We start from the raw sequence: 13233 nt of genomic DNA on the forward strand, positions 1-13233 counted from the left end.
ATTTAATTCTGTGAAGAAATGCATAACTACTAGGCTAGTGTTGTACCATTACTACCAAGTTTAAAAAAATCAAACTCCAAAGCCAAGAACTTTTTTTTTTTTTTTTTTTTTTTGGTAAGAGAGAAGGAAACTGAATATAGACTCATATTTACTATTTCTTCATAGAGAAACACTGAAAGGATATGCGTGGGGATGGGAGTATTGAAATAGGGAGGGTTAGGGGAGAGGGATGGGAGTGAGAGTTCTTTTCCTGTACACTTTTTTATTATAATTTGGTTTTTGTACCAATGTGCATATAGTACCTATTCAAAAATTAAATTTATTAAAATAATAAAATTAAAGAAGCTGATAAAAGCAAAGAGCAAATTACATAAATAAGATATTGGGAACAGGAGGAATAACAATCTTTCTATCAAAATAAGTTGAAGCATATATGTGTTTATAAATATTAAAACATGTGTGAAATGTTAAGACTTGCTGAAACTGGGTGGTAGGTCCTTAGGCTTGTTCTCTTATTGTGTTTATCAGATTTTTATAAGATTAAAATATTTCCCTCTCCAGAAAGTAATTTATAAAAAACATGTTTATTCCATCACAATATTCTGTTCTTAAGCCAAGGGGGAAAAATTTTTACAAAAATGGAGGCCATTTATGGCAATCTGCACTAACTGCTTGCTTATTACTTCCACTGCCTGGTAGATTCGAATATTTACAAATGACTAGTCATTGTGATAAAATATGCACAGACAGTCACGAAATATTGCACAGTATGCTGCCCACAGTACAGTAAGCAAATTTCTGCCCTCAAGTTTATATTCCTAAGCCCTAGAAACCTAATGCCAGAGGTGTGGTGCCTTTCCATTTTTGAAAAAAACTTTAATTAATGTCCTCTGTTTTCCAGAGACTTTCCTCTTCTCACATTCTCTGAAGTAAATCCACAACAAGCTCAGACTGAGTTAAGTCATCTGCCCTGGTTAACTAGGGCCTGTGGATGATTTGGGCCAGTTTCTAGTTCTATGAGCAACCTGCAAGACCAGGCCAGACTTCATGCCAGCCACAAGGCCCTGGGATGCTCTGAGTTTGGCTCCAAATCTCAGGGGTATTTTGGACTCTTCGTATGTTGTTAAAAGGAAATGCTCGGTAGGATGGAGAGCAAAGTATGATTAGGCTGAACACACGATTTCCTGGGATCACTTAACACACTATCCACGTCTTATCCAAATCCAGTTCTGGATTCTCTTTTGGGGGGTTATGTAGCAAGTGATTTTAGGTCTAGTGAACTTGGGTGGGACTTAATCACGCAAACCCAAGGTTCAGTAGAGATGCAGCACAGTAAACCACCTGGAAAACGTCCTTAGTCCTTCTACCTCAACTGGTGACCATTTGAAGAGTGTCCTTGTGTCAGAGGTCACGAAACACCCTTCACATACGTGCATATCCTCCGATCCTGACAATATCCCAGCAAGGCTGTTGCTACTGGTTCCATTTTACACATGAGAACAACTGAGGCTTAAGAGAGATTAAGTATGAAACAAATTACTTAAAGCCATACGGGCCATTTATGGTAGAACCAGTATTCAAATCCACATCTGTCCGATTCTGAAAGCCATGTTTTTTCCTACCATAGCATGTGACCTTTGACATAACTTTTAGCTTTAGTAGTTTGAACATTATGAAATTCATTATACTAACTATGACAGATCCACACATACTAATTTGTGCTTGGGAACACTTAAAGTCATTAATAAAGACGGTCATCTAAAAGCAACTTGCTTAGGAATACAGAACTATTAAAAAGATAAATGTTACATGTTCTTGCACGTAAAACAGGAATTAAAAATTAAATAAATTATAACCTCAAAGAAATGCATAACTCTTACCACCTTCCTCAGGTTTCACGTCTAACAGTTCATCTATAGGTCCTTTAGAGAGGAAAGAAAACAAAAGTATGAGTCAGTTTCATTTTGTAAGGCGTTTGAGTTAAATTATTAAAATGGAGTAGAGTTCCTTAATGTAGATTACCTGAGCATGCACTATGTGTAGAGCTTTTGTCTAAGGCAGATAAAATACTTTTTCCATCTTCTGCTGTAACATAACATGTGCAATTGGTTATTGCCAACTCGGAACGGTGTGCATGTTCATATGCTATCGCAATGTTGGTAAAGCTCAGCTCAGGAAGAAACAGCACCCACAAACTCACTCAGGAAGAAATAGGGGTCCTACGGTTATGTTTTACTCCAGCTATTGGCTCTCAATGAATGCTAAGTTAACAGCCCTGAATGTTCAATACAACACCAAGAGTGAACCTGAATGTTTGGTAGATAACCCAGAAAATTATATGACAGCAATCTGACAATTCTCCTTCCATGGACAAATGTGTGACTTAAGTAATTGACTATTATTTGATGACACTAATGAACTTTAGCCATCTGGGCCTGGCTAAAATAAAAGGTAGATGACTAAGTGAAAGATGTGAATCTGAAAAGGCTACATATTATATGATCCTAACTACATAACATTGTGGAAAAGGCAGAACTATAGAGACAGTAAAAAGATCAGTGATTGCCAAGGGTGAGAGGGGAGGGAGAGAGGAATGGGTGGAGCACAGGGGATTTTTAGGACAGTGAAACTATTAATATATTTTATATGACACTGTAATGGTGGATACACGTCATTATACATCTGTAATGACTATAAGACGCACAACATCAAGAGTGAACCCTAACGTAAACTATGGACTTTGGCTGATAATGACGCCAATGTGGGTTTATTGACTGTAACAAATATACCAGCCTAGTGTACAATGTTGATAGTGGGAAGGGCTGTGCACTCATGGGGGAAGGGAGGCATAAGGGAAATCTCTGTACTTTGTGCCCCATTTTGCTGTGAAACAAAAACTGTTCTAAACAATAAAGTGTAGTGTTAAAACTTGGTTTGCTCGTCTGTTCATTAGCCTTTCTGCAGGTCACAGAATAAAAGACAGATGACACCTCATTATAACGGATTCTATTCTGTGCATATATAAAACAAGGTGATCGACATTTACAATCTCAAAATATCATACATATACCACTAGCAATTATATTGTACAAGAGAAAATTTGATTCCCTTGCATTATTACATATTGTACGAATATACCATTTAAATAGATTTGCAACTTTGCAACTTGTATACAAATATAATAAACTGCATTTTACATTTTCCCACAGAACTAAAATTTTTCTATCTGGTTACCTTGATTCCCACATCAGTGACTCGTCCTGTGGGTACATTGAGGCTGGAGGCCTGGGTCTGTGCAGACAGAGAGCTTTTCCACCGCCAATGGGATCAGGCCTGGCCTCCCGCCACCTTCTCCTGCCACTCGCTCCCACTCATCGTCTGGAACGTGGTTTCTCTGACCTTTGCCCAGGCTGTTTCTTTTGCTTTGACAAACGTGCAATAGCACTTGGCTTAGCTAGTTTCCTACTCTCCTCAAACAGGTGTGGCCTCTCTAACACACGGCCCCATGGCCCTGCACCTCTCCCTTGGAGCTCCCACCAGAGCTGGAGCTGCCCGATGACTTGTGTAATTATTAGGTTGCCATCTGCTTCCCCTTTTGCCTGTAAGTCCCATCCTGGAGGGGCCTGAGTATGTCTGGTGTACGACTGTGTGCCCAGAGCCCAGCGCCGTGCCTGGCACAGAGGCGGCTCTCAGTAAACATCTGTTGAACGAAGGAACAAGTACATGCGCAAGGGAAGGCAGCCACGCATGAGCGGATGACATGAAGCCAGGCATTAGAGGCAAAAAAATGAGTTGTTTTTGGCTTTGTTTTCTCTGTTGACAGGCAGATAGGAGAAAAGCAAACGAATGAATACAGTAAGGGAAGAATAAAGTAGGCGAGGCAAGTGGTTGGAAAAAACAGGAAGGAAGACAGAGGGAGACAGAGGGTGACGGAGGAGAATGGAGCCCAGGGGACGTTCTGGGCTCTGTCTTGCCTCCTGCTGTCTCCCGGAAAGGCTGCCACAGCAAAGGGCGAAGCAGGGCAGAGACGATACGTCCCCACAAGGGCCAGGCTCAACAGAGTCGGGGTAATTTTAGTTCTCTCCGTAACACCTGTAAAACATTCCCTTGCATCTCCGAGGATTTTGAGTGCGGGTGAATTGCTCGGCGTTGCACCCCATCCGCTCTGCCGCAACCGACCACGCCCGTGACCCCCTTAGGAGGTGAAGGACCAGTGAAAAAACTGGCAGTAACAGCAGGAGACAGAGCTGATAAGCCCCGCAAGGCACATTGTGTCACCTCCCCACGCGCTGACCCCTTTTCCTGACACGCAGGTTCCGTTCACCCGAGGACCCGTCCGGCTCCTCCCTGGCGGGCTGTAGAATCATCTAGCAGAGCAGGCCGTGACCTCTCCCCGTCTGTTCCCAACTAGGACCAACACCCGCCCCACCAATCCCCGCAAATCAAACTCTCCTGACGAAATAACGCGATCTTATTAAAACTATCTCTGCAGCCCAAATAGCTGTTAGAACTGGTAATGGAAACAGCAGAAATCTTATCATCTGTTGTGAAAAGAAATAGTTTTGTGCCGGGTTTTGATTATGGCTGCTGCTCTAAAGAGCTGCTGCTGACCTAACTAGTGACGCTATTTTTTTGGTTCAAAATCCATAGCCTCTCTCAATAATGCTATAGGGTTGATGTCATTCATATCTGAACATCGAAAACTGAATCTGTAGAAAGCAAATTAGCCTTTTCTTAACTGGAAAAGAAAGACCTAGGATAAGTTTGCCAAAAAAGAAAACGAGTTAGCTGTTGAGCATTAAGTAGTATTTCGGAGGCAATTCTAAATAAAAATCAACACTTACTCTTAAAACTAGAGGATTCCTTGTGCTGGTTTTCATCCTCTAATGAAATTAATCTTAAAATAAAAAAAAAAGTTTAGTCATCAAGTTTTGCAAATGTTATATTTATGTTACAGGCAGATTTTAAGAACAATATCTATTACTTCATTTATAACAACACATACATGTACACAAACACACGGCAAGAAAGGTCAACGTAGAGTTATTTATATGCTATACATTTTCTGAAGAAGAAATAAATTTGCTGGTTTTCTGTTTATTTCTGTAGCATCTTAATATCTGAAATTTGGTTTCATTATAAGGCAAATATTCCATAAATAGCTAGATGGGTACTTGGGTATAAAGAACATAGATGCTTACAGCTATCACTTTAAAAAACTTAGTAAAAAAAAAATCAACGATCAAACATTGATTTATTCTGATTTCTGGTGTTATAGGAGAGGACACCTCAGGAGGTTTGCTAAACTACACAAGGCTGAAGGATCACTTTCAAATCCAGGTGGACAGGCGCCTACTCAACTCTTACCATATCTTTAAAGACAAAGATACATCACTGCCCAGAGACTCATTTGTTGTCTCTGAACCTTCCTCCAAGCACTGTGGCTCACTTTTACCTGCTATTTCTGAACAAAATTCTTGTTAAATTTTCATTGTCATTTTAAAGTTACTGGGTTGTACTTTTTGAGCTTTTAAAAATGAATTATTATACTAAAATATATGAGAAAGCTGAAATTAATTCACACAAATCAAGAAAATCCTAGGGGGTCCCCTTCTGAGTGAAGGTTAATGCTTTATTTTGATTGCATTAACTTACATAGCGAACAGAAGATGCAAAGACATACTCCAGGCTTTGCTTTTCTTACTACCCTGGGGGCCACGGACAGTCTCTTAACTGTCTGAGCCTCGTTTCCATCCTTTATACAGTGAGAAAAAACACCACTTTGACTACATTAAGGGTTATCATGAGGATGAGTTAACATAACTAAAGCACCCAGACCACCTGGCACAGGTGCTCACTAAATGATAGGTCACGTTATTACCATTACCAGGAGTAGGTTAAGCTGGTTGCCCTTAAAATTTTACTATATTCAGATCACATTCTATAGTTCTATAGTGAAAACCTGTCTTTATTCTGCACCAAAAAATTTTTCTAGCCTGCATTTGCTTTAAAATTAAGAAGGGCTAATATCAGCAGCAAATATTTCTGTGGGTCAAAAAATACATCAGAAACTTTAGAAATACAGTAAAAATCTAGCCCTTTTTTCCCATAAGATTGGAAAGTCTAAATATTTTTGTGTAGAAAAGGAAACAGTGAATGGAGGCAAGGTCATCTATTTGGCTTTCCTGGGTCAGCCAGTTCAAAGATTAATGCATTACCGCACGCTATTACATCTCTGTGGAAAATAACATAGCTTCGCATTTAAACCTCCTCACTGCATGAGATTAGGAACCACGTGCCACATATGTTGAAAAGTTCATCTCGGCATTTAAAATGATGAGAGAAACCTTCTTTGTAAAGAGGCAAGAAATGGAGATGGGGCAGTCACTTCCTGCACTCGAAGCTGTTCTCTGCTCCACAGAGGAGAAACAGAAATTCTGTACACTGGAAAACAAAATGCCAAAACCCAACTCTGCTGCCTTCATATTACACGGGTGACTATGGCAATTTCATAGGTCAGTTCATTCCAGAGAGAAAAGCCAGGGAATTCCTGTCTAGGAAAGCATCTAGTGGCGACAAAAGGACAAGATAAGGGTCCAGAAACCAAAGAGAGTGTGAAGCTGGAACTGAGGGTACAAGACAGAGAGCCAGGAGGCCCTGGGGACATTGGCCCTTTCTTGCCCCAGTCAACTCCTCACAAGTGTGCCCCTTCTAAGTCCCCTGAAACGGGTCTCTTACTGGAATCAGTGAGTCATGGCCTCGCAGGAATACGTGCGGAAGGCATTTGGCTTGGATGTTAATATACCTACTCTGAGAGGTGAGGAAGTAAGACAATGACTCTGTGTCTGAAACCTCAGCTAGCCTGGGTGGGTGAGGACTGTGCTACCCTCACCTGCGGGTAGAAAGATCACGCCGAGAGAAGTAGCTCGTGACTTACTGACTCGGCTCCCGCGCTGCCGCATCTGTGCTTTCCTGCGGGGTGGTCTTCTTCTTTTCTTCTTTCTCAACTAGTTTTTTCATAGGGTCTTGTAAGCTCTTGACCATGAGCCATACATAGATAATGAAAAAGAAAGGAAGAAAAAGGAAGAGAGAAAAGAAGGAAAGAAAGGACAAAAGGGAGAAAGAAAGGTCATTGATAAAAAATTCAACTGCCATTGGAGCCAGCAACACACCTGGAATTAGAGGTACTGGGAAGTGGTGACCTTGAACCAATCAAGTGGGCAAAAATGAAATTTTATATGGAGAAGCAACAATGTTCACAGACCCATCCAAGAAATACTAGCATATATAGGACAGTTGATTTGCTGCTAGATTTATGTTTTCCCTTTTGTGACAAGTTATTCGAAAGAAGGCCTTTTGGCTATTGCTAACTTTATTTTCCAAATTCAACAGTCAGTTAAGATAAACATTGTGTTCTGCTTGCAGCCCACACACTGACAGAGGAGAAGCTCCCCCACCTCCTCCACAAATGAGACAATTTCATTTTATTTTTAATTTTGTTTGCTATTTTGCAATCGAAAACCTGCTTTTAAAAAATAACAGAAAACAAAACCTTTTTTTCCAAAACCAAAAATAGTGGCTTAACATATTCTGACAACTTAACTCCCACGAGTGGACACAGCAGGTGCATCCAAATCTTTCTAGATTAAAAACGGGTGAGAGTCTTTTTTTTTGGCACATTGTTTGTTGGAGTTACTATTTTCAAGGTTTATTAAATACTTAAGAAAAAAAAATTCTTTTAAAAAAAGCAAGTGCCTAGAAACTGTACACTAGTGACAAAGACCTGGAAAGAAAAAGCAAAACATTTCTGGAACAACTGAATAATGAGTTATACAAAAAGATCTCTATTTCTGGCCCTAATTAAAATACAAACCTATGAATACAAAAGAAACATCTCCAGATACTTTTCCTTATTATATTTTCAGAGTTACTAAAATCCAAGTCTTCATCCTTTGGGCCTGAACCTCTTTTCTCCTGTCTCCTGTCTTCCTCCTCCCCACTGTTCACTCATCTAGTAGGACACACATAGGAGGCAACCAAGTTTCACAGCCCACTCTGATTGACTGTCATGGCTGACTGCAGGGCTGGTCAAGATGGCTCCAAGGCTGCGTCTCGCAGAGTAGGGCTGTGATTGATTCTGGTGTCTGCCACGGACACCAGATGGATACTGGTGTTATATCTCCCCACGGCCAGCTCTGTTTCCCTCCCTGCACACAGCCATTTTCCTAAAACACCCAGCCCATCATGCTAATCTTTTTCTCAAGACTCTACTTATTTCTTTCCTTTCTATAAGAAGAACTTCTTTATCTCTTTCTATTCTAATCTAAACCTCTCTGCCCAGTTTGAAAGATCTTCTAAAATGTGATCCCATCTTAGCTCTCTCGACTTGCTGCCTACCAGCCCCTACACATGAGCTTTCCACGCCCTTAGGCTGGTCTCCTCACGGTCTCCTATGTGCCGGCTGCTCCCTTCCTACCTTTGTTCATTCTACTTCTTCAGCCTAAAGAGCTCTCTCTACCGTGTATTTTCACCCTCAATAATCCTATGAGTCTTTTCAAAGCCCAGATCAATTACTACTATTTCCATACAGCTCCACCAAGCATGCCAAATTTAAGAAAATCCTTCCATACCCAAATTGCACGTACAGTTTTATTTAGGATCTTATCTCTCCTGTATTATGTTTTTGTCTCTCAAAATTATTTTATAAATTAGAAAAATAATGGAACCACATGCAGAAAGTTTGGAAAATAAAAAAGTAAAAATTATTCATAATTCTATTTCCCTAAAATGATGAGTTCTTATTTTCAAATATTTCCTTTCTGTTTTTTTAATACTCATATATAAAAAAATACTACTTATACAATTGGACTTATGTATGTGTGTGCATATATATATTTATAGACAGATGTCCTCTTAGCCAGTATAATTTATATATTTATTTCATAATCAAAAAAGTTTAGAGTGGGCAATATAAAAAATATTTTTTATATCTTAAACATTTAATATTAAGTCATAATATATAAATGTGCATTAATTCATCAATATTCTAATGTAGGACCAAGGTCGTCTTTTTGAGTATACATCCCCTGATTGGAGTTCTAAAGCATTTTCTTGCATAAAGCACATCCATAGAGCATTTGCTATCATTTGTAATGACTCTATGTCTCTGGACATTTAGATTAGTTCATTCAGTCAACAAATAGTTTTTGAGCACCTAACTAGTGCTAGGTGCTGTTTTGGGTGCTTGGATACACTGGTGAAAAAGACAGGCAAAATTATTAGCTGACAATGGGTCTAGGCAGATAATTAATACAGAAAGATAGCAAGTGATTGGGTCATTACTTCAGTTACCAGGATGTCCTCTCTTGGAAGTGACATTTCAACTGAGAGCTCATTGACAAGGAGCCAGCCATGTGCAGCTCAGGGAGAAGAGGGGGCTCCGAGTCCAAGGCCTAAAGGTGGTAATAGCTTGGCTTGTTTGAAGCACAAAAAGAATGCCACTGGGGCTGCAGTGTCTTTGGCAAGAGCACAAGTCTTATGAGACTGGGATAAAGAGGTCAGCAGGGGTCACACAGGGAGAACATTCCTTTACCCAGATTCATCAATATTTAACATTTTGCCCCATTTTATTTCATTAAATTCTTTTGCTCTTTCTGTCTCTCTAATGCATGACAACTAAATGCAATATATAATCCTTGGCTGCAGCCTGGACTGGAGGAGAAAATGCTACAAAGACAGTATTAGAACAAATGAGACCAATGGAATATGGACTATAGTCTCGGTGTTCATGATTTTTTGTATACCCCAAAGCGTCTGGTAAAAGCTGGGCTTGCCTGTGTGTGTGTGTGTGTGTGTGTGTGTTTAGGAAATGTACAACCATGAGGAGTTCATCAGATATCAAGGACATACTCTTTTCAGTCGATCTGCCAATCAGAGCATTTTATTCTCTCTCTCTCTCTCTCTCTCCCTCTCTCTCTCTCTCTCTCTCTCACTCACTCACACACACACACACACACACACACACACACACACACACACACACACACACACTCTCTCTCTCTCTCTCTCCTTTCCAGCAGTTTTATTCCCCACAGAATGGTCCAATTCTGGTCAAAGTGAAACCAAGAGTATTTTCAGCCAAGGTTCTGATGGCTCCCAAGACTCACTTTTAAATTCTGTGACACTTGCCCAGGCTTCCTGGTTTGCTCGATTATCTTCTCATTGTGTTTTCTTTTTATCAATCAACGCTAGGCAGGACCAGGACATGTCTGCTCTCAGCCGGCCGTGTCTAGCTGCCACAGCGCTTGCCTAAACCCCTGAGATGCCCTTGACAGCTCCACGGTTATCATCCCTTCTGTCTCCAGCCTGACCTCCCCTCATAACCACACTTGAGCAGCTCTGAGACAATCCCTTTGTAATGTTAACCGCTCATTCCTTCTTTTCAACCCCTTCCCTGTTGGCCCATTAGCAGGGACTCAATTGTTGGCTCCCTGTCACCACAATCACAGTTAAGTCACTATTGTGCCTCTCCAACAGAATGGCTGTAGTTCCAATTGCTATTTTAATTTATTATTAATAATTCCTGTGACAATTGCTCCTTTCTGCCATTACCATTGTCCCTATAACAATTTGTCTGTTGCAGCTCAAGAGAGGTGCTAAATATGTACTTGTTGGTTGATAAATTAATGTACATAAGGTTAAACTGAAAAAACTGGAGCTCTTTAGCTGGGAAGTGGAAGGGCTCAGGGGAGTAACATGAAAAGGTTTATAAAACCACAGGCAAAATTAACACTGAGCATGTGGGCTTGTTTATTATGAGAAGTTTGAACCAAGGGGAATCTTGTGTGTACATGCACGCACACACACACACACACACACACCCATTTAACTGAGACATAATTCACCCATTTTTACAGTGCACAATTTACAGCTATAGCAGGTTCCTGAATAATGACATTTTGTTCAAAGTCATTTCATTACAATGTTGATGAGAAAAAAAATCGATTCCTGGCTGGGGCCACTGTCTGTATGGAGTTGGCACGTCCTCCCCATGTCTGCATGGGTTTTTTTCAGGTACTCTGGCTTCCTCTCACATCCCCAAGCTGCGCCTGTTAGGACAACTGGCCCGCCTACACGGCCGGTGTGAGGGAGTGTGGGCGTAGGTGTGAGCACGCCCTGCACTGGGGGGGTGTCCTGGCTGGGGTGGGCTCCTGTCCTGTGCCCTGAGCTGCCAGGAGAGGCACCAGCCTCCTGCGTCCCTCAACTGGAACAAGTAGGTTAGAAAATGAATGAATAAATTAATACAAATTGTCATAAAGTAAAAATTTGCCAAGTATATGATAATCACACAGATGCATGACAACAAATGTGGCAGGAAAGCACTCTGTGAACTGGCCACATTTGTGACTGGTTTTGAATTGTGTGGTGAAAGGAGATGCTCCTTACAATTTTCACACTGCAAACCTTTATTCCTTGATTTAACCCACCATCATCATGAGGACTGCCATCATTCACGGACTCACCAAAAACTGGGGGAACAATGATCTTACTTGATTTTATTACTCTTTCTTAAATGTATGTATAGCTTAGATTTATTTCAAGGGTTAATATTAGACGTGTTTGGGGTCTTTATTTAGAATTTTGGCGATGTTGCTGTGACCAGAAATATGCTGTAGGAACTTATCTCTTGCTTATATCAGTTAGCCTATGGCAAATCAGTTTTGTTACACACTATTTTGCTTAGAGTTGACGTTTCCAAGAACCTATCAATAACGTTAGTGAGGATTAACTGTATTCACAGAGTTGTACAAGCATCATCACAATCCATTTTAGAACATTTTCAAGGGGCATCTCTTGAAGCAAGAAAAAATTTTAAGATCAAACTAAGCTAAATACTCTTTTATGCAGTAAAGAAAAACCCAACAACACATATGGAACTTGTTTCTTAGGAAGGATGGTACACATGAAGACATAAAGAGGCTAAGGGGAACTTTGAAAGATAATGGAGGACAAATCATGTACCCTTTTTCTTCCCCCCACATTAGTTTCTGGGCGTGACTTTCAGATCCAGGATATTTTAGAGATAGATGACTACCCTCTCCAAGGTTTGATTAGAAGGCTTAACTGGGTGGTGCGTAGACGGGAATTCTTCAGATTATTTTGAGGTCTACAACTCAGCTGAAAATGCTGAACCCTATAGCATCCTTAAAAGTGTGTGTGTGTGTGTGTGTGTGTGTGTGTGTGTGTGTGTTGGAGGGGCGGGGACAGTATTTCAGTATTTTCTGTGTGACATAAACACCATCTCAGGCAAAATGAGTCTCAGAGGCCCGGCTGTGTACAGATGAGGCAGCATCAGATGAACCATGTCCAATCACTGGCTGATGGAAGCCACATTTGAATGCATGTTCACAAATGAAAACTCCAAAGCATTCTGCTTTCTAAACCCCAAGCCCACTCAGTCCTTCATGAAAATTGCTCATGAAAATCACTGTATTATAGCACCATATAGCATCATACAAGACCAAAGGATTCTCTGTGAAGGAAAGAATGATTTTAGACTAAGTAACCCTTTTCTATTAAGGCTGCACTAACAAGCTAATAGTTTCCATCAATGCTTAAATGGTTTCAGGAAGCACACACACAATATATAAGATCAGCGTGACAGAGGAAACGTGCAGACCCAGCTTGCAAAAGTGTCTTAGAAAGGAAACAGCTTACTATAATAATGGCAGTTACTACTTCCTGTATTAGGGAAAATAAAAGCAACAGCAACATTCGTCTGAAGGAAAGCAAAACTACTCAGCAAACCTGATTTCACAGACACAAGGCCAGCAGCCAGTTCTAATAACCTAAATTTAACATTTAACTCTCACAGCTGAGTAGTATCTTCTCTAATCTTTAATTATGACATTTAATTTTCGTATGCCACTTTCCATTAATTATATTGTATGCATATGAAGGTGCCAAATAATTGTCTACAAAGGAAAATAAAAGTGCTCAAAATAGTGGGGCATGGTTAAAACAATGCTGAACTCGGTTGGGCGTGTGTATGTTTGTGTTTATATAATTAATAGCACATGAGAAATAAAAAGCAGAGGCCAAGATGATGTGTACAAGCCACACAACTCATATGTCCACTCTTGCCCCCACCATGCACTTACAAATTTAGAAAGACATTATACAAGAAGCACTATTCATCTAGGCCCAGAGATAATCTTGAATTGTACTGTAGAA

General features: G+C 40.3%; 1 protein-coding gene across 16 annotated transcripts in view; it reads right to left on the bottom strand.

Annotated features, from left to right (window-relative positions):
• ICA1 (islet cell autoantigen 1) overlaps positions 1-13233 on the bottom strand; it is a 142067-nt gene that overhangs the window by 19608 nt on the left and 109226 nt on the right. For 10 of the 16 annotated variants that reach the window (XM_045564872.1, XM_045564869.1, XM_045564881.1 and 7 more), the window contains exons 9-12: positions 6938-7035; positions 4845-4897; positions 2023-2085; positions 1881-1922 (exon numbers count right to left, since the gene is read on the bottom strand). In XM_045564872.1, the coding sequence (XP_045420828.1) occupies positions 1881-1922; positions 2023-2085; positions 4845-4897; positions 6938-7035 (256 nt within the window). The remainder of the gene's footprint in view (positions 1-1880; positions 1923-2022; positions 2086-4844; positions 4898-6937; positions 7036-13233) is intronic. The other 6 variants (XM_045564883.1, XM_045564884.1, XM_045564882.1 and 3 more) reach the window with 2 other exon arrangements.

This window comes from Lemur catta, chromosome 11, assembly GCF_020740605.2.
Source record: "Lemur catta isolate mLemCat1 chromosome 11, mLemCat1.pri, whole genome shotgun sequence".
Classification (NCBI taxonomy): domain Eukaryota; kingdom Metazoa; phylum Chordata; class Mammalia; order Primates; family Lemuridae; genus Lemur; species Lemur catta.